At 34.7% G+C, this 21,010-nt stretch overlaps 1 protein-coding gene and 1 non-coding gene across 2 annotated transcripts in view; both read right to left on the bottom strand.

Annotated features, from left to right (window-relative positions):
- The window catches only part of PPIG (peptidylprolyl isomerase G), a 45,858-nt gene that overhangs the window by 6,746 nt on the left and 18,102 nt on the right, over positions 1 to 21,010 (bottom strand). Inside the window, 7 exon segments of the mRNA XM_028508603.2 lie at positions 208 to 271; positions 274 to 290; positions 1,895 to 2,062; positions 2,929 to 3,139; positions 15,384 to 15,523; positions 15,611 to 15,640; positions 18,480 to 18,567. Coding sequence (XP_028364404.1) covers positions 208 to 271; positions 274 to 290; positions 1,895 to 2,062; positions 2,929 to 3,139; positions 15,384 to 15,523; positions 15,611 to 15,640; positions 18,480 to 18,567 — 718 coding nt within the window.
- Positions 18,955 to 19,061, bottom strand: LOC114495765. Its single transcript, XR_003684442.1, has one exon. It is a non-coding gene; the product is annotated as a U6 spliceosomal RNA (small nuclear RNA).

Genomic DNA, 21,010 nt, shown 5'->3' on the forward strand with positions numbered 1-21,010 from the left:
ATAAACCCATGAATGTTCCATGGATTTGCAGTTTGGAAGTACTAAACAACAAGTTACTAATCAAAAGAGAAGATAACAATTCAATATACACTTGTGCTCTAAATTGTAGTTACTTATATATCTAACAGTATTTAAGAAATAATCTAAAATTATTTTAAAATAAATTAATACTATTAAGACTCATGGTAAAAGAATGACCTACCCTTGGTCCCTCTTCCTTTAAGTTTCCTGCCAGACCTAGTAACCAAAAGTCGCCTCTGGTATGAAGCAGTTGGGGGTTAGGCGGATTACTAGAAGGAAGTGAAAATTAAAATACATTATTTCATAAAAATAAATCTAGGAATACAGTTTAATGATCTAAAGTAATAAATTTAAAGTCTTATATATAATCAGTGGTTCTCAACCAGGTGTGTTATCAATTCCTAGCAGGTATCTGGAAAAGTATGGGAGCATTTTTTTTTTTCACTATCAATGACTAGACAGGGTGCTGTTGGTACTAAGTGCCCAGGAGTCAGGAATGCTAAAACCTTGTAATGCACAAGGATGAAGAACTATTCTGCCCCCAAAATTCCAACTGTGACCTGTTGAGAAACATTGTTGTATCATCACTACTAAAGATGAAGTTAACTTGATATTGCTAAGGAAAATCAACATAGAAGAGTTCAGAGTAGCCTGTACGTTGTTGAGAAGATAGTTTTAAAACTTATTCCAAAGTATCCTATTATCTTATCAAAAGCTGTTCATTCGGTAATAAAACTATACCAAAGAGTAATTAATGGCGAATTAAGTAGAACAAGGTAGTCTGAATTAAGATGTTTATATCAAAGAAAACGATTTTCAAATAACGATTTAATATTGATTAGCATTAGCATTACCAAGTTATATTTGAAAAGTTTGTTCTTAAGTAGTGCAAACATTTTTCCTTTAATATTTTCTTCCTTAGAAACATCCTTGCTTAAAACACAAAGAAAAATAAAAGTTCAATCCATCAATATTAAAACTAAGATTCTTTTTACATTTTTACTGTATTAAAGAAGTATAAGAGGACTGCTCAGAACTTATTACTTTTATAATATACACTTGATCATAAATAATAGACTTCAATCTTTATGTAGAAAAATTTTGAAAGTATTTGAACATGATACCATTACTAAAATTTCACAAATCATGAAAGGAAAACAGCATTATTTTACCTATCAGAGGACTAAGAAAAGGTTTTTACTTGCTCAGAAGTTTAATGTATACAACTACACAGTAAAAACACTTATCTAGCTCTTATGAGGTAATAAAAATGAAATCTGTGGCCTTCCAGTTTCTGGGATGATGCTCCAACCAACTAAAGGCTGAAATTGCTTTCTGCCACAAGAATTATTTAAAAAACACTGGGTATATAAAATATTGTAATATGGGGCTACCTAAGCAATAACCAATCAGGACAGAGGATGGCCTTACATGCTTGGTTGAGAATGTAGTGGGGAAGGGTTCCACTTATATATTAGTCCTAATTAGATACCAGTCTCCCAAACCATTAACAAAAGAAAACACCACACTAGCCAGAGCTCCTGTATTATATATCTTACTTATCACCAAATTCTCTCAGCTTAACCTCCTTAATGGAATTGGTTTAGAATTTGCTTAACATCATTTTGGCATTTGCAGTGCTTTTTTTTTTCCAAAGAAAGTTTTACTCAAAATCTGTTTGAATTAAGTCAATCTATCCTTTTAGCTATGTGGCTAGCAAAAAGAAGCTTATGAACATTACTCTATAAAAAGATTTCAATCTTGGGACAAAGTCACCAATTAAATCTTGCCTAAAATAAATAAACACTTTTTTAAGAAAAAAGATTATGGTAAAGATTGTAGGGAACTCTACAAGACATATACATTCACATACCACTCTCTCTCTCTGTCTCTTTCTCTGTTTTTCCTTTCTTTTTCATCAGCTTTAGGAGGACTTTTTCTCATTAAAAATCTATTTTCAGGTATAGGAGGGGTCTCTTCTGGACGGACAGTAGACTGGGGTTGTGTGTCAAGATTTTCAGCCTCACTTTCACTAGATGCGCTGAATAGAAACACAAAACAAATTTCATTCAGTTACTGACTACCCCAAATATCTGATTGTTGTTATTACTTTCCTTTTTTTAATGTTATAAACTCTTTTTTTAAGGCAATGATTTTTTAATCATTGTTCAAGTACAGTTTTCTCTATTTCTTTTCCTTTAAGATATCAATATATTATGCCATCTAGTACCCCCCAAAGATATAGTTACATGGGAAAAATGTGATTCCTTCCTGTGACAAACCAACCAAAAATTAAAACAAAATGTTTCCATTGTCACATTCTCAAAAAATATGTCCCACTAAAATGGGTCCAAAATATGAAACTCCATGGCAATGTACTCTGATAAACTTATGATACTTTAAAATGAAGGTAAAGAAATTAATTGCTTTAGAGGCAATAGGCATATAAAAACAAGTTTTAGTACAAACACATTATTTCAGACAAAAACGGAAAAAAAGAAAAGAAAGAAACACAATGACATCTGCCTTTTACCCTTATGTCCTTAGAGGAGCAAAAGAAGTACAAGACAAAAGAGCAAGAGAGACTGTAGAGAAAATAAGGAACACAATCATTGGTTTTCCCTTACTCTCACTAATCCAATATACCTCCCATAATACAAACCTACAAAACCAAAAGCATAATTTCATTGAGATCAGATAAAATAAACTGAAGTTTGTTAAAAATGGAAATGAGTATGACCCAAATTTAATTTACAGGCTGTAGAATATCAAAATGGTTTTATACTTCATGCTATAACATATTTCTATTTTAATGTTTCCATATAATTGATCCAAAATCCCAACAGATTTATTTATAAACAGAAGGGAATTAGAATATAACATTAGTGACAAAAATAAAATGAAGACCTTTTCTTGCTTTTCTTGCGCTTCTTCTTTTCTTTCTTGTGTTTTCGGGAATTTTTCCTGTGTTTCTTTTTTTCTTTTTTTGATTTCTCTTCAGAAGCACTTTCAGAATCAGAAGAATCAGAGGAGGACTGAGAATCACTTGAGCTATCTGAGTCACTGGATGATGAGGAGGAGGAAGATGATTTATGCCTTTTCTTTTCTTCTTTCTTAGCTTTTGTTAAAAAACAAAAAGGTTTTTGGTCAACGCTTTTAGACAAACTTTGTAAGTGGAAAATTTATATTTTCTAAGTCCAGTATTTAACACCTAGCTCACCCACCTATTTGAATTAAGGGGTAAAGGAAAGGAGTCAGAGTCAGGATTAGAATCCAGATCCCCAGGACTTCTGGTCAAGATGGAGGCATAGGTAGACATGTTTCACCTCCTTGTGCAACTACAAGAACGAACCTCAAAACAAATAACATCCAAAACTCCCAGAATATCAAACTGTATGGAAGTCCAACCACTAAGGATTTAAAGAAGCCACATTCATTCAGATGGGTAGGAGGGGCAGAGTCAGAGTGGAGAGGCAAGGACACAGGGTCTGGTGTGGAGAGGTGGTGGAACGGGCAGTCCCACATTCATGATTTGCAGATAAAAAGGATGGCAGGAGGGACACCTTGGGAATGAGCAATCCCAGCCCCAGGCCAGACCACACAGCCCAGGATTCTATTGCTGGGAAGATAAGGACCCACAATTTCTGGGCGGTAAAAACCAGTCTGGCGGTTGACACGGTGAAGCAGAAGGAACTGCCAGTTCTTAGGAAATCCATTTCAAGATCCTGCATGGACTCAGAGCATATGTAAACCCACCCACTCCGGGATATACCACCAGGACAACAGCTGAAAGGGTACCAGTCACATATAGGAAGTGGGTGAAGTGACTGGAAACAGGATGAGTGCCCAGAAAACCTCCAGAAGCCAGGCAGCAGTTCTATCCCCTCCTTGAGCCCTCCCCCAACACAGAGCCACAAAGTGGTGGGGTGGGTCACCCTGCCCTGGTGAATACCTAAGGCTCTGGCCCATACAACTTAACAGGTGTGCTAAAACAGGGAGTCAAAGCAGTTCTACCTAATACACAGAAACAAAACACAGGGAGGCTGCCAAACTGAGGAGATAACAAAATATGGCCCGAATGAAAGAAAGGAACAAAATTCCAGAAAAAGAACTAAACCAATCAGATGCAGAGTTCAAAACATTGGTGATCAGGATGCTCAGAGACTCACTGAGTATGGCAATAACATAAAGGAAGAAATGAGTGTTATACTAATGAAATAAAGAAAAATCTATAGAAAACCAACAGTGAAGGGAAAAAGCTGGGATTCAAATCAGTAATTTGGCATATAAGGAAGAATAAACATTCAACCAGACAGAAGAAGAACCAAGATTTGAAAAAATGAGGATAGTATAAGATGATTCTAGGGCAGTCTCCAGAGGTGCCAACATCCCAATCATAGGGATGCCAGAAGAAGAGTAAGAAATTGCAAACTTATTTGAAAAAAGAATGAAAGAAAACTTCCCTAATTTGGCAAAGGAAACAGACAGCAAGTCCAGGAAACAGAGAGAGTCCCAAAGAAGTTGGACCCAAGGAAGCATACACCAAGACACATCATACTTAAGTTACCAAAGATTAAAGATAAGGAGAGAATCTTAAAAGCAGCAAGAGAAAAGCAGAGAGTTACCTACAAAGATGTTCCCATAAGACCATCAGCTGATCTCTCATAAGACACTTTGCAGGCAAGAAAGGACAAGGCAAGAGTATTTAAAGTGATGAAAGTCAAGGACCTAATAAGCTAGATTACTCTACCTGGAAAGCTATCATTTAGAATTGAAGGGCAGATAAAGTGCTTCTCAGACAAGGTAAAGCTAAAGGATATCATCACCAAGCCATTATTACATGAAATGTTAAAGTGATTTAAGAAAAAGAAGTTCAAAACTATGAACATTAAAATGGCAACAAATTCACAAGTGAATCTAAAAAAACAAACAAACTAAGCAAACAACCACAACAGGAACATAATCTAGATATGGAGATCATTTGGAGGGTTATCAGTGGGGAGGGGAGAGAATGTGGGAAAAGGTAAAGAGAATAAGAAGCATAATTGGTAGGTACAGAACAGATAGGGGGATGATAAGAATAGTCTAGGAAATAGAGAAGCCAAAGAACTTACATGCACCACTTGAACTAAGGGCAAGGGACTGCTGGAGAGAAGAGGGGATACCAGGCAGAGGGGGGCAAAAGGGGATAAATTGGGACAACTGTAAAGCATATTCAATAGAAATATACTTAAAAAAAAAAAGAGAATCCATATCTCCAGATTCATGGGTCAGAGTTGTATGCATTAAACTAATGAATTCTGGAAAAGTAACAGGCAAATCTAAAACAATAAACTAATTTTAGGAAACATTTGATAATACAGTTTTTTTAAAAGGCACAGAAGTAACATTTAAGAGTCCCAGATCAAATCTTACAGTGTTTGACTTTTTCTTTAATTGCAACTGAAAGTAGAATTGGAGGAGAGAAATAGAAGAAAAAACACTTTACATGAATGTGGAAAGATAAGGAACACGATTCCATTAGCATGGGCTTATGTTTCCATGCCTATGCATTCTCCTAAGATTAAGAAATGTAGCTTTAGTTGAAGAGAAGATTTACAACAGAGGGTGGTCATTTGCCAATGATTAATAATATTTTGAGGTATCTACCAAAAAATTCAAATTAAAATTTTACTTGGGCTTAGGAAATGTTAATTTTAGAAGGGGTACCAAAACTCGAATACTTAAGAACTAGGCAAGTAAGTGAAGTTAACCAGGTACAATAAAACAAAAATTGGGGAAAGATATGACAAACTAGATAGAGCGTGACTCATCTAAAGGTATTCTAATTCAAACCATGGTGGCCTTAAAAAATGAAATCAAGCCAAAGATGGGAGACCATTGATATACAGATAGCTACTATAAACTGGAACACATCAACTACATTAAAATCTATCAGTTCATAACGACATTGGTAAGTAAAAAATACAAAGCATCTATCCTTCTTCTTTTCCTAGCTGAAACTGTACCACTGACTGACTAAATAGCAGCTGAAGATGCTCTTATCAAAAGTATTCTAGGAATAATGTAGGAAGCAGATTAGAATATCATCATTTCACAACTAACTCATCACTAATGGACACTGCAGAGCACAAAGACACCTGTCTTATGTGACTTTGTGCTCCTATCAAAAGGACTAAAACAAAAAAACAAAAAACAACAAAACAAAAAACAACTGCATCGATCAATTTTCTAGGACCACAGTTTCATGAAATAGAAGTACAGAAACAACACATTACAAAATATACAGGTGCAACCAGTAAAATCCAGTGTGTACAATATTGGAAAACAGGACAAATGATTTAGGCTGATCAATAAATCTCAAAGAAAAATATAAAGGAAGATGGGATTGGCCTCTATTGAAAAAACACAATGAAAGCCTTGTAAGACCAGCCCTAATGTTTAAACTTTATTTGGACTGAAATATCAAGAAATTAACATCAGCCCTGGCTGGTGTGGTTTGGTTGACTGAGATGCTGGTCTGTAAACCAAACGGTTGCTGGTTCAATTCCCAGTCAGAGCACATGCCTGGGTTTTGGGCCAGGTGCCCCAGTGTGGAGCATGTGAAGGCAACCACACACTGATGTTTCTCTCCCTTTCTTTCTCCCTCCTTTCCTCCCTTTCTAAAATAAATAAATAAAACATCAAAAAAAATTAACATCAATAAAACAATCAGGAATTTGATTATTATCAGATTTTTTATATTTAGAAATGTGTGCATATATGTTTTCATACTATGGTGTTGGTTATCTTTTAAAGTCATCTTTTAGAGATAATATTTATCAATAAAATGTTATACCAGAATTTGCCTCAAAATAACAGAAAAGAGAGAACTGGCCAGGAATAGGTAAGAAGAGACTGTCTATAAAATTAATTTTTGAAGCTGGTTATTCATATGGGTGTTTTTGTTATACTGTTTCAATCACCTCTATATATGTTAATGTTTTCCACAATAGGCAAATCAAAGAGGACAAGGAAAATATATCTTTGGACTAACTGTTGGCTTTCTGTTTACATAACTTTACTGAAAGGTTTAACAGTTTGTAATCTTCCTTCTTTAGCTCTAGGAATACCTAAGGATTGGCATTTGGCCAAATCATTCTTGACACTCTTAACTCAAAATATACAGACATGTACTAATTCACAGTAAAAGTGAGAATCTGGCTGAAGTCACTATATATTTGGTTTGAGGACTTGTGGTTCACTGTCAAGATAGCTCTTCTAGTATCAATGACAAGCTGCTGCACTAAAGATAGGAACAAGGTAAAAAAACTGAAGTGACCCCGAGGTAAAGGCTTCTTCAGTCAGTTGTGCTCACAACAATGAATATGTCAAGTGTGAGATGCCCGAGACATACACAAGCTCTGCCTAGAATTTATGAGGTCTCCCATGATGTTGCTCCTGTACAAGCCATGCAGTTTTGTGTCCTATATCATTTCTTAAAGGTAAATAGATTTACTTCTGAGTGAAGCCCATCTTGTTCCATTAGGTCAACTATTAATCTGAATGCAAGGCCACTGTTACTGGTGAGGCAGAGTGGGTACACAAATATGTATAACCTGAAATATCTACTTATATAGACTAAAAACCTGAGGGACATTAGGAGGGTAGGTGGGGATCAGACTTAAAGAAATCTAAGGGGAAGAAAATAAATTCATAGTGATTATGTATACTTCTAAATAAAAATACCTCAGACCACATAATATGAAAGCAAAATAAAATTTTCCACATAAGTATAAAACACAGCTGTTAAAATTACTTGACTAATGCTTACCCCATGATTAACACAGTTTTATTCACCAATTCTAACTTTTCATTTATTTGCATTGGGATTCTTTCCAATGAGAAATACTCTGCCATTTGTTTCTTTAAAAAGCAAGCCTATTCTCCCCACCAAATATATTTCAAATAGCACTGTTTAGTTTACACATCACCTATCAGGAAAATATCTGAGTGAAGCAAGATACCACACTAATATGGAAGGCTAGAAAGAGATTTTAACTATTTTTATGGTAATATAATCTGCCTGAGTATCATATGAAAACTAAAAAAGGAAAATAAACTGTGTTTAAGAAAAAATGCATTGGAAAACAGCGCTATGTTACCCCCCTTCAATATTTGTCAGCATTGTTTCATGTGCAAAATTTAATTTTTGTGCCCTTTTCCTATGTATCTGTTTAGGGAAGAAAAAAAAAAAGAAATTGATTGAAAAAGAAATGGTAGTAAAGAGCAGATGAGTAAAAAGTCAAAAATTAGAGACATGGCATTGTCAACATTATATTCTATTCGTAGAACGTAGCTTTAGTTTCAAAATCTGTCTTACCCTAAATTTAAAAATATGATTTAGAAACAATGTAAATCTAACTGAAATTTTATCTTTCTGAATGAACAAGTATGTTTAAGTGATTAGTATCAGATACATGTTCAACATGATGCCAAGACATGGAAAGAAAGAACTGTGGAGTATATAGGGAAGTCCACAGAGAACTTTTTAAGACATGCACTCTACCCTCAGAGTTCACAATCCATTTGGAGAATAAGAACGAGTGTGAACTGAATAGCAAACGGCATCAGAAAATACATGCTTGATAAGTTTTTTAGAAACTCTGACTATAAATTGTATCTGAATTTAGGAGTACAGTCAATAAGGATAAAAGTAAAGTGGAAATGCTTTGTAAAACTAGTCACTTCCTTACACAACATATGTATTCCTATAAATCACCATACAATGAAAAACTGCACAATAAAACCACATGGCTTATGGGAAAAATGGAACCGGGGCACAAAATTCAAAAACTTCAGCGACACATTAAAAAAAAAAAACACCAAAAAACAAACAACTAATAAAATTGCAGCAGAGTGTTGAATGTCAGATGGTAAACAAACAAAAAACAAAAAAGACAATAAGGTACTTTATTTTGAAAAAGACCGCGGGGTTGCTTGTGGAAGTGAACATCAGAAGGGCTGCAGCTTGTGAGTTACTGTAATGTAGTGGAGAAGAGTGATCTGAAACCAGATGGGAAGTTTTAGCAAATTGTCCTTAGGTGTAACTCATCATAAGTGATGAACTGAGGTAGCTGAATACATGTTTGAGGTGCATGCATGTATGATATTGGTATATTCCCATGGAGCTATCCAGCTGGATATGATTTTCTGTATTCACTTAGTGTCTCTTACAGACAAAATCATGTACAAGCAAAGCTGAAATTTGTGTTATGTTCAAACTGTTTTCTAATGTATCAATCAAATGGAACAATGTATGTTTTCAAAAATAAGCACTGGGTATTATTAGGGTTAGAAACAGGGTCAAGAAAAGTAGTGAGAATTATCTGTAGAGTGGCTAGGAATCTCTGGAGGATGACATGGCAGTTTTCAATTTGCCTCCAATATACCCTAGATTTCATGCTGGAGAACCAAGTCAGAAATACCAATGTGTACATATTCTTAAAAGCCCCAAGAAAAGCTCTCTTCAGACAAAGGATTGGAAAAAAGAATGATTTAGCAGGACAAAAAAAATTATTACTAATGCCTGCCCTACTCTAAGCAAACACAAGGAAAAGAAAGGATCACCCACTCCCTCTTGGTTATGCCAGCAGAGATGAGTTGGTGAACTTGAATTTCCAATATACATCATAATACTCCCCCGACCCCCCTGCCAGAGTGATGTCAGTGGGCACCAAGGAGGAAGCCTATCCCTGCACTGGCAAATGGCATGGATTTCAGAAAGAAGGAAACTGAAGAAAGGGATTGTTTAAACATATATGAAGTCTTGGGCAGACCCCCAAGTGAAACTGACCAGAACTAATACAGCAAAAGGTTTGAGAATTAAACTATTGTGTTGAATACATCAAGGTTTTCAGCAGGGTCACTGGGCAGCCCACAAACGAAGCACACCAGAAAGGACACTGCAAGGACTCTGAAAACTGAATTATCATTGAAACCACAGTCCACAAAAGTAGGCCAGGGCCTACATGTTAAACCCAAGTAAGGTGATTGCCCGATAAAATAGAAAATACAAACAGAATCGAGAGTCTTATAATACCCCAAATGTTGAAGATACAGAAAAAACAAACAAAAAACCACTAATAATACCAAGAACCAGGAAAATCACAACTTAGTAAGAAAAGAATAAAAAAATGCCAACACCCAGAAGACTCAGATGTTAAAATTGACAAGGATTTAAAGAAGCCATCTTAAAAATGCTTCAACATGCAATTATTAATACTTTTTAAGCAAATGAATAAAAGTAAAAAAAAAAAAAACCTCTCAGGAATAAAGAAGATATAAAATGTCAAACAGAAATTTTAGAAATGAAACATAACTAAAATCTTCTAAATTTGGTTAGGGGAGCAAGTTTATAGCAGAGTGGAGATGACAGAGGAAAGTCAGTGAATCAGAAGAAAGACCAATAGAAATGATCTAACCTGAATATCAGAAATATATAAAAAAACAAAAAATGAGCACAGACTGAGAGTACCGTAGAACAATAAACAAAAGATCAAACATTTGTCTTATTGGAATCTGAGAAGGAGAAAAACTTTAAGGCTGAAAAAAATAAAATAGAATGGCGACAGAAAATTTCCCATGTTTGGCCCAATCTATAGACCTACATATTCAAGAGGCTAAGCAAACCTAAAAAAGGATAAATTCTAGGTAACCCACAAAATCAAATTTCTGAAAACTAAATACAAAAAATACATATACATTGAAAGCAGAGAGGAACAGTTAAGTTAACTATAGGGGAACAATGATTTGGGAGACAAAAGACTTCTCATTTGAAACTAGAGAGTCCAGAAGAAAGTGTCATAACACTTTTTTATATGCTGAAAGAATGATCAACCCAGATTTTTGCAACCAGTGAAAACACCCATCAAATGAAAACTAAATAAAGACATTTTAATAAAACTAAGATAATCTGTTACCAGCACTCCTATCCTTAAAAAGTGGTTAAAGAAAATTTTCCAAACAACAGAAATAACAGAAGGACTGAAATTTCAGAAAAGAAGAACAGAATGAGTAAAAATGGGGGCTGAGGATAGCAGTTACCAATAAGTTAATACAAAAATAATTACAAATAGGTTTTTAAGAAATGCTAATAAGCACCTTAGAGAAATGAAAATTAAAACTGGCTTTTTAAAAAACCTATTAGGCTGGCAAAGATTAACTAGTTTGATAATATGTGGTTCTGCAAAAAGGCACAAATTTATTTTCCTATATTCTAGTAGCAATGTGTACCAAAATTACAAATGCAGGACTCCTATAATCTGTTAATAACATTTCTAAAAATGTACCCTACACGATCAGCATTCACATACATATGGAATGCTGCACAAAATTTGGGAATGGGAACTGATGGACAGAGATGGGGAGAATTTTTATTGACTACTTTTATGTTTTTAAAATTTTGAACCAAATGAATTTACTGTTTAAAAATACAAATTTTTAAACTTCCAAGTATGACAACTGTTTCTACCCCTTTCTCCAAAAAACCCTACCTCTCTGCCTAACCACTTACACAAAATCTATTTCAAAGTATCTTACAAGCATCAATATCCTTTAGGCAAAATGAAACAGTAGTAAAAGCAACACCTCAATGAAAGTTAATTAAAATGGACGAAAAGGAATTATAAATGATAACACTTTCAATTCTTGGACCATTTATGGTTAGTTTAGAATTATGCAGTTTGCTTATCACTATGTAAAATAATTTCCCAAACCTGTTCACTGACCTTTGGCAGGGAGCTAGGGTAGGATGTGGTTCAATCTTACTAATTAGCAATTGACTTTACTGACAACAAACATAACTCCACAACATTTTACTCTTAAAAATCTAAGGTAAGAAAATGCTGTCTGAAACTTATTTGTTTTTCTTTTTTTCCTTTTTTATCCTTACCCAAGGACATGCTCACTGATTTCAGAGGGGAAGGGAGAGAGAAAGAAAGGGAGAGAAACATCAATTGGTTGCCTTTCCTAGGTGACCTGACTGGAGATTGAACCTGCAACCTAAGTAAGCATGTGCCCTGACTAGGAAGCAAACCTGAGACCCTACAGTTTGCGGGATGATGCCCAACCGAGACACACTGGTCAGGATATGCACCAGTGAATTTCACATGACACCTTTACAATACGAAAATTTCTGGGACATTATGGAAATAAATTTTGAAACAAAGAGTAGAAGTATCCCTAAAATGGGTCGCCTTTAGGTATTTTTGTTCCACAACTCTGCTCTCCTCTTTTCAACAATTTCCTACTGCTTTCCCGTAAAAGTGCCATGACCACAATCCTTAATTTCTGAATAAATGGGACTCTGACACCACAGAAACAACTCGGGTGTTCTCCACTGTCTCCCGAGTACAACATTTACCAGCTGCTTCCTCTACTGTGTTGTTCTTTCTGAACTGCCAAGCAATCTGTTTCTTACCACGTATGTGCAAAATTTCTGCTCATATAACTATTTATTTATTGATATGTTGCCACAATTCAGAACTAGTGTTTTTGTGTACTCTGTAATATAGCAATGGCTTCGTCTCTTGTTGGATGGCCATGGTGCACAGGCCTCTCTTAACAACTGAACTCTGAAGGGATCAGCATGACTTGAGTTCATGCCAACTCTCAAAAACACAGGGAATACCTTATTCTACGTAGTGTCTGGAGCTCTGTGTTCTACCCTCTACTATGTCCCCTGAAAGCCTCAGAGATGCAGCTTTTATTAGTCTCCAGTGTTCTACCTCAGCATCTATTGGAAGGTTCTTCTCTTTGACTCTGAACCTTCTCAAGCACATTCAAACAGCCACAAAAAGCAGAACTGCCTTAACAGCAAAAGGAAGAAAGGCCCAAGAAGATTGTCCAGACTCACCAAGACTATTTACAGGTGGGCCCAGACAGTCAGATTTCTTCAGAAGTCTTTTTGTTTTCTCTCAGGAAGTTAGAAAAAGGAAAAAAAAAAGATTCTGCATTTATTTTTTAAAAACTGGGGTGTTAATCTCTCAAACAAGGTTTTAAATGTAAGCTTTCTGACTATTCCGAATTTAAAATACAAAAAAAGATTACATAGGTGCATGACAAAATCCATTCTGACCAATGGTAATTGAAGAACTATAAAATAAGTTGCCAAACTGTGTGATCTCAAACATAAAGATCTTTTCCACAGTGTTATCCTGAATACCACAGGCATGGGAGATATGGCTAGAAACAAATCTGACTTTAGGAACTACTGGACAGACACTAATAAAGGGCAATCTTCCTTTATTAGTTGAAACTGATTAAGGGCAAGGCATGTTTCTTTAACATGAAGTTGAAGAACACAAACTAAGACACACTACATCAACTTTCAGTACAACTTCCTGGCCAGAATGCCATGGGCAAAAGTAGCATTCATCTCTTCAGGTGAAAATAAGGGCACGAATAGAGTGACATTCATTCACATTCTCATCCTTTCAACAAATATTCAAACACTGACCTTTTAATACCCAAAGAATCTCCACACCAACATTACAAGAGTCTATGATAACAGTTTATGGCTGAAAATATAAGCTTTTTTAGTACCCCAATATTTATTCTAAATAAACCACATAGTATTCTTAACTTTTTAATTTGTTTTTAGTCCTCACCTGAGGATCTGTTTATTGATTTTAGGGAGAGAGAGAGAGGGAGGGAGGAAGGAGGGAAGAGGAAGAAGGGGAGAGACAGAGACACACACACACACACACACAGATGTGAGAGAGAAACATCCATCAGTTGCCTCCTGGATGTGCCCTGACTGGAAATCAAACACCACAACATTTTGGTGTACAGAACAACACTCCAACCAACTGAACCACCAGGCCAGGACAGCATTCTTAACTTTTATAAGCAGAGAATGGATCTTAGCACAATTACTTTAAAGACTACAAAATGTAGTAAGAACAAGAAGAGGGAAAAAAACTAGCTGTTAGAGAATAAAAGATGAAGATTTCCTAGATGATATGGGAAAAAATATTGTTTTAAAACAAAATATTCCAATCGTACAAACAACACTCTGAAGTGTTAAATATCATTAAGTTCAAGGTCTAAAATCTGCATACATTAATATAGACGGCTTCTTCCTTTTTCCTTTTTAAAGCAGTGATTAGGGTATATAAATGTTTGTCTTATCACCATGTTATATTCCTGAAACTCATGTTAACTGTAACTGAAAAATAAATTGAAATATAAACTTTTTAAAACAAATTCACGATACTCAACATCGCCTCATTCTTTATTGAACTGTCAGAAACACAAAGCATTCATTATACCTGTTGTTTGTAAATAAGGGATAAGCAGAGTCATGAACACCAAGAAGTTATATACACAGTCCCATTATTAGTTGCATATTCCTGCACTGGTTTATGAGGTACATATTTGATATGACAGAGAAGAAAGGGAAATCATCAGAATCAAAATGGAATGCAGAGACAAAAAATAAAAAATCAGAAGTCTCTGTGACCATCTGGGGTCTTTTAAAATTAAAACAAAACAAAACAAAACAGAATGTGCATATTTCTAATGTTACAGAGGAAATCAGTATACCCAAAACTTCAGAACAGAATGTTCTGCTTAGGGCAATTCTGAAAGAAATGTTAATGCACAATGAATTAGCAACATAACAGTAAGAGCTCTAGATCTGGAATCAGCATACTTGGGTTTGAGACCTAGTTCCCTGATGTGGTAAATATATCTTCATCTATAAAATAGGGGAAATAATATTAAAGGACTACTGTGAGTATCACAAAATATTACAGATGAGTCTCACCTTTGTTAATCATGAAAAACTAAGGATTGATGTTATTGGTCCCTAGACTAGTAAGAATGGAAGAGCCAATTCAATATTTTATTGCTTTCTACACAATTTTAAAAGTAATCCCATTATTTTAGAGTGTCAGACCTAATTATCTATAATAACTATAAGAGTTACATAAACATGCCAGATGCAATGCATGAAGGGGAAATAATTTATTCCCCTAAAATTTCCTAGTCTATGTTATTCACTTCAATTGTCATCTTCTTTACATTGTCTCTTTCCTTAGAAAAGAACCTGTTTTCCATTCTATTTAGACAACTGAGTTTTTTTTTTTAAAGGCAGAAGCAGGAGGACAAATTACTGTAAACTAGTAATAAGAAAAAGCTAAGTGGTTCCAAGTTAAATGAAAGTATAAAGATAAAACATTTAAAAAACAAAAATATGTTCAAAACACAAAAACCTCATATTTTTATACTCACTTTAGTGTGACTTTTATGCCAACTATTTAGAGTGTCTGCTTGTTGTATATGCATAAGAATTATCAGAAATATGTACTTGTTCTTACCTTTCGACTTGGGGATTAGCTCTCCACAACTGAGTATCCGCACCTCAGCAAATGGTTTGCTAGCTGCATCTGTTTTCTGGTTTTCTATCTCCCTCACAACTTCTTGACCAGAAATCACTTGCCCAAAAACAACATGATGCCTAAAGAGTCAAGTAACAGTGATTAAATAAAAGCTTCTTATTTTAATATTAATTTAAAGTAGGTTATAAAATTAAAGTAATCTTTACCCATCTAAATGAGGAGTTGGTTTCGTTGTTCTTTTGGAAATCATCAGACAGGAGGATAAAAACAAAGTCAGAGAAAAACAAAGTTAGCATCTCTAAAAAGGAAAAGAAAATAACTGCATTGGAAACAAAGTAGCAAACAAATCATATAATATATTAACATAATAGACTCTCACTACATTAAGCTTAAGTAGAATAGAATGCAAGATGCTTTTCACATAATGAATTTTCAAAAACTTGCTCTGATTATAAAAGTAATACCTAAACACTGTTGAACACTTACATGTATTTAAAGTTAATATTTTGGTGTATTTCTATCCACCCATGTTTCTTGCATATGACTGGGTTCTTACTGAATATTCAGGGCTGTATAATGTTCTCCTGTCTGGACATACCAAAAGTTGTCAAACCATTCCACTAGTTTACGGGTTTAACAATAGTGTTTTTAATCTTAACATTTTAAACAGTTAAAGCACAAATCATCTTCTGATGGCCCTCATCTATTTTCTTGTTGAACCTGAAGTGAAATAATCCATATAGTATTTATAAATTATTAAATTACCTACCAACACACTTAAAACTTTTGCATACTTTCACATAAAAGTCCAAATTACAGATCCTTTGGAAACCTGGAAGATGTGGCACCCAGCATGTGAAAATAATTGGCCAGGCTGAGAATCCCTGTCATCTTTAATACAAGATTAACAGTTTAGTTTCTTGTCCCAACCATCTTTACTTATGTTACTTGCCTGAGATCTGTAGCCCTTTGAGTTTGTTCCCCCTGACATAAAGTAAATTTCATGCTGAAGAAAAAGATCTTGATTAAAACTCTGAAGGAAATCCCAAGAAAGAAAAAGTATCTTTTTGGAAATGAAATAATTTTTTTAAATGTTTTCTTTCTCCATATCAGCCTTAAAAAGCTTTGTCATTAAGAAGGCTGCCACCTGAGTAGCCAGCTACTAGGACATGCTGGTACAATAAATTGGAGATGGGCATTGTTTAAGATTTATTATTTTTAAAAAACCTTATCTCAAAACTGAGTCCTGGCTGGCATAGCTCAGTGGATTGAGCATGGGCTGCGAACCAAAGCATCGCAGGTTTGATTCCCAATCAAGGCACATGCCTGGGTTGTATCCAGGTCCCCAGTGGGGGCATCATGAAAGGCAACCACACATTGATGTTTCTCTCTCTCTTTCTCCCTCCCTTACCATCTCTAAAATATAAATAAATAAAATATTTTTAAAAAATGGATGTAATTGTACATTAGACAATTCTTAAAAAAACTTATCAAAAACAACATAAAATTCACACTAAAAAATAATAATCCAAGGAACTGTTAAATGCAGGAGACTGTTCTGTGTGGCGTGGGCTCAGCTCCCACTGGGAGATGCACAGGACCCATGCCCACAGATAGGTTCTCCCATGGGGAATCAGGCCTGCAATGTACCTAGGCCGCTATGAGTCTTGCTTTTTGCTCAAACTCCCTCACCCTTAATTGAGGACAGTTACTGCAAAGTAACTTCCTAAAATCCATGCTAAAGCTTCCAAAGATTCAACTGGTTCAACCACTTTTGCCTTTTCACTTGCAAATATCCTTCTTCTGTGATGTGATTAGCAGCATTGGCTCCTTTGTCTTCTGTAAAAGGTAATCACCTAGAGTGAACCTGTGCATGGTAAATGAGGACCATCATGTAATGGGCGGAGAAATCCAACAAAGGCCTTTCAGGGTGGAGGCGGTGGCTTTTGCTCCCCTTGAGAGAAAAGCCATGCTGTCCCTTTTCCTTCACTGGACTCGGTAGTCCATGTGAATATCTCATTTTATCCATAATGACTCGGACACTGCAGGCCAGTGTCTGCATCATTAAACATGGTATTTTAACTATATACTGTCTAAAGACAAAAATAGCTATAAATTAACAGTGAACTCTAGCTGACAGGTTACTTTTCAGTGATATAGGGTGGCAAATTTTTGGTTTTAAGATTCAGCCAATGAGTACTAATTTTGAAGATAATGGGAGCCAGGTTTTTCACTGTTGAAGAAGAGAGTTACAAATATAAAATAAAAAACACTAGAATACACTAGTGCTAACAGATTAAATTTTTCTAACACCAGGAGAATTTAAAGTTCTTGAAAGGGAGAGCAAGTCTGTACCCAGAAGACACAATAAAAAATATGCATTGCTGACAAGAGCACTAATCACAATTGTTTTGTAGTCAGAATTGGAAAACATCAGCAGTATTGACTTTGGGGTTAACAAAAATATTTTAGTGAGTAAGTGAATTCACAAATATAGAATCTTTAAATAATGAGGACTGTTGTATTTAACTCTTTAATTAACTAATTTATGAAGAGACACTGGAAATACCCTGTTTCTTATTAAATATGCCCTCTAAATTTACCACCACAGATAACGCTTTCCTGAATCAATTATTAGTGAGAAAAAATGGTGATTTTTCTACTAAGGGATTCTTTTTACATTTATGAATTGACATTCTACTATGAAATGGTTTCTGCTTTTCCCACTACTCATTCATTTTTCATATGTATATGGAATCCTGGATTTCTGTTTTATTTGATAATCTGATACTACCATTATTTTGATGGTCAAATTGTTCTGATGTGGCCAGTGGGAATGTCATCCCTTCAAGCTGGCTTCTGTGTCTCCTTGACAAGTTTTCATCACTGAAAACTTTAGCAGTACAGTTCAACTCCCCTTTTAACAATATTCCCTTCTTCAATTTTTTGTTTTCCTTTCTTTAAAAATTCTCTCCCTTATGGGCCCCTCCTCTATTTATTAGGGATCAAAGGCAGGCACATAGAGAAAGACACACTGAAAGAATATTTTAAGGTGTCAGATCATAAAAAACTTACATGAAAAACTGTGAACCATTTGTATCCTTTCCTCTGTTGGCCATTGACAAGAGAAATTCCTTGTTGTGTTTGACAGCAAAACTCTCATCTAGAGAGAAGCAAAGTTTTCAGTTACATAACAGGCATAAACTGCCCCCCCCAACCATTTTCACTCCTCTTAACTTGTGCTATAGTTAAGAGCCAAACAAAATTTAGATAAAACCGAGGTTAAAAGAAGAATCAAATATTAACCAATTCCTTCCCCCAACTTTTCTGATTCAAATATTTCTAATTTTCAATTCCTTGCTAGTCTACCAACACTCTTTCTTTCCATTTACATCTGTCCTTAACTTTTTTTTTTTAAGAAAAGACAATACAACTTTGTTTGCTTTTTTAAACAAAAATTAAAAGTCCCCTAAAAAGCAAGAGAAAGAATCCAGGTAGCATTCTTTTATATTTCATTTCATTTGTTTCTTTAACTTTTTTAAGGAGAATTAAAACTACAGAATATTTCACAAATTTGCATGTCATCCTTGCACAGGAGTGATGCTAATCTTCTCCGTACCATTCCAATTTTAGTATATGTGCTGCCAAAGAGAGCACCATTTATTTCATTTCTGGACACAAAAGGGCACATATTATTCTGAGCACAGAGAGGTACTCATTAAATTAATCTCTGCCATAGTATCACTTATTGCAGAGAGAACAGCTTATATTCTCCTCTTGGATTAGGATAAGAACTAAACAAGTGAAATCTGAAACAAAATTCACTGAATCCCAAAGGTTTACAGTCTTTCAAGTGATCTTTACAGTCTTTACAGTCTTCACATCAGTAAAAAATTCCAGTGAGAAAACTTAAAATTTGGGAAAAACTATAGCTAAATTTGAGAATATCAAAGTTTTAAAAAATCATAGAAAAATGACCCACTAAAATATAGTTACTAAGAAATACTGTTCAACCTCCTTTAATAAAGGTCAAGATTATTCAATATCCATTTATGATAAAAACACAACAAAGTGGGTATAGAGGGAACATACCTCAATACAATAGGCCATGTGTGACAAACCCACAGCTAACATCATACTCAATGGTAAGAAAGCTGAAGGCTTTCCCTCTAAGATCAGGAACAAGACAAGGATGCCCGCTATTGCCACTTGTATTAAACATAGTATTGGAGGTGCTGGCCACAGCAATTAGGCAAGAAAACAAATAAAAGGCATCCAAATTGGTACAGAAGTAAAACTCACAATTTGCAAATGACATGACACTATACGTAGAAAAGCCTAAGGCTTCACCAAAAAACTAAAACAAAACAAAACTATTAGAACTAATAAATATATTTAATAGAGCTGAAGATAAAAAAAATTTATATATTAAAATCTGCTCTGTTCCTATACACTAATAATGAATTAACAGAAAGAAAAATTTCCCATTTATAATTGCTTCAAAAAGCACAGAATACACTGGAATAAATTTAACTAGGGAGGTGAAAGACCTGTACTTTGAAAACAATAAAACACTGATGAAAGAAATTGAACATGACACAAATAAATAGAAAAATATACTATGCTCATGTACTGGAAGAAGTAATATTGTTAAAATGTATCCTGCCCAAACCAATATACAGATTCAACAGGAAATACCAATGGTATTTTTTAAAAAGATTTTATTTATTTTTAAAGGGAGGGAATGGAGGGAGAAAGAGGAGAGAAACATCAATGTGTGACTGCCTCTTGAGTGCTCCCTATTCAGGACCTGGCCTCCAACCCTTTGATTTGCGGGCTGGCACTCAATCCACTGAACTACCCTAGTCAGGGTGATTTTTTTTAACAGAACTAAAACAAATAATCCTAAAATATGTATGGAATCAGAAAAGACTCTTAAGCAGCCACTGAGAAAGAACAACGAAGCTGGATTATCATGCCCCCCCCCCCCCCAATTTCAAACAAAGCTATAGTAATCAAAACAGTTTGGGTCTGACACAAAAACAGACACACAGATAGATGGAACAAAAGAGTCTAGAAATAAACTCATGCTTAAATGGTCAATTAATGTACAGCATAAGGAATATAGTCAATAATGCTGTAATAACTTGCAATGGTGACAGATGGTTACTAGATTCAATGTAGTGATCATTTCTGAAGATTTTTAAATGTCAAATCACTATGTTGTACACTTGAAATTAATATAATATGGTATGTCAAATACATTTCACTTTAAAAAATTTTAAATTGCTTTATAAAACAAATTAAAAAAGGATTAAGATCAAGCTATGGAAGTTCCCGTTCTAGCATTATAATTCTAAGAGTTTATTATAGACAAAGAGACAGGAATATACAATAAGAAAGATGTGTCTTCAATAAATGGTGATGGAAAAACTGGACAAATAAAGCAAAAAAGGAAACTAGATTACTTAAACAATATAGAAAAATAAACTCAATGAATTAATGACTTAAATTTAAGACCAGAAACCATAAAACTCCCCAAAGAAAAACATAGGCAGTAAATTTTGTGCCACTGGTCATAGCAGTAATTTTTTTTGGATCTGTGT

The sequence above is a fragment of the Phyllostomus discolor genome, chromosome 4, assembly GCF_004126475.2.
Source record: "Phyllostomus discolor isolate MPI-MPIP mPhyDis1 chromosome 4, mPhyDis1.pri.v3, whole genome shotgun sequence".
Classification (NCBI taxonomy): domain Eukaryota; kingdom Metazoa; phylum Chordata; class Mammalia; order Chiroptera; family Phyllostomidae; genus Phyllostomus; species Phyllostomus discolor.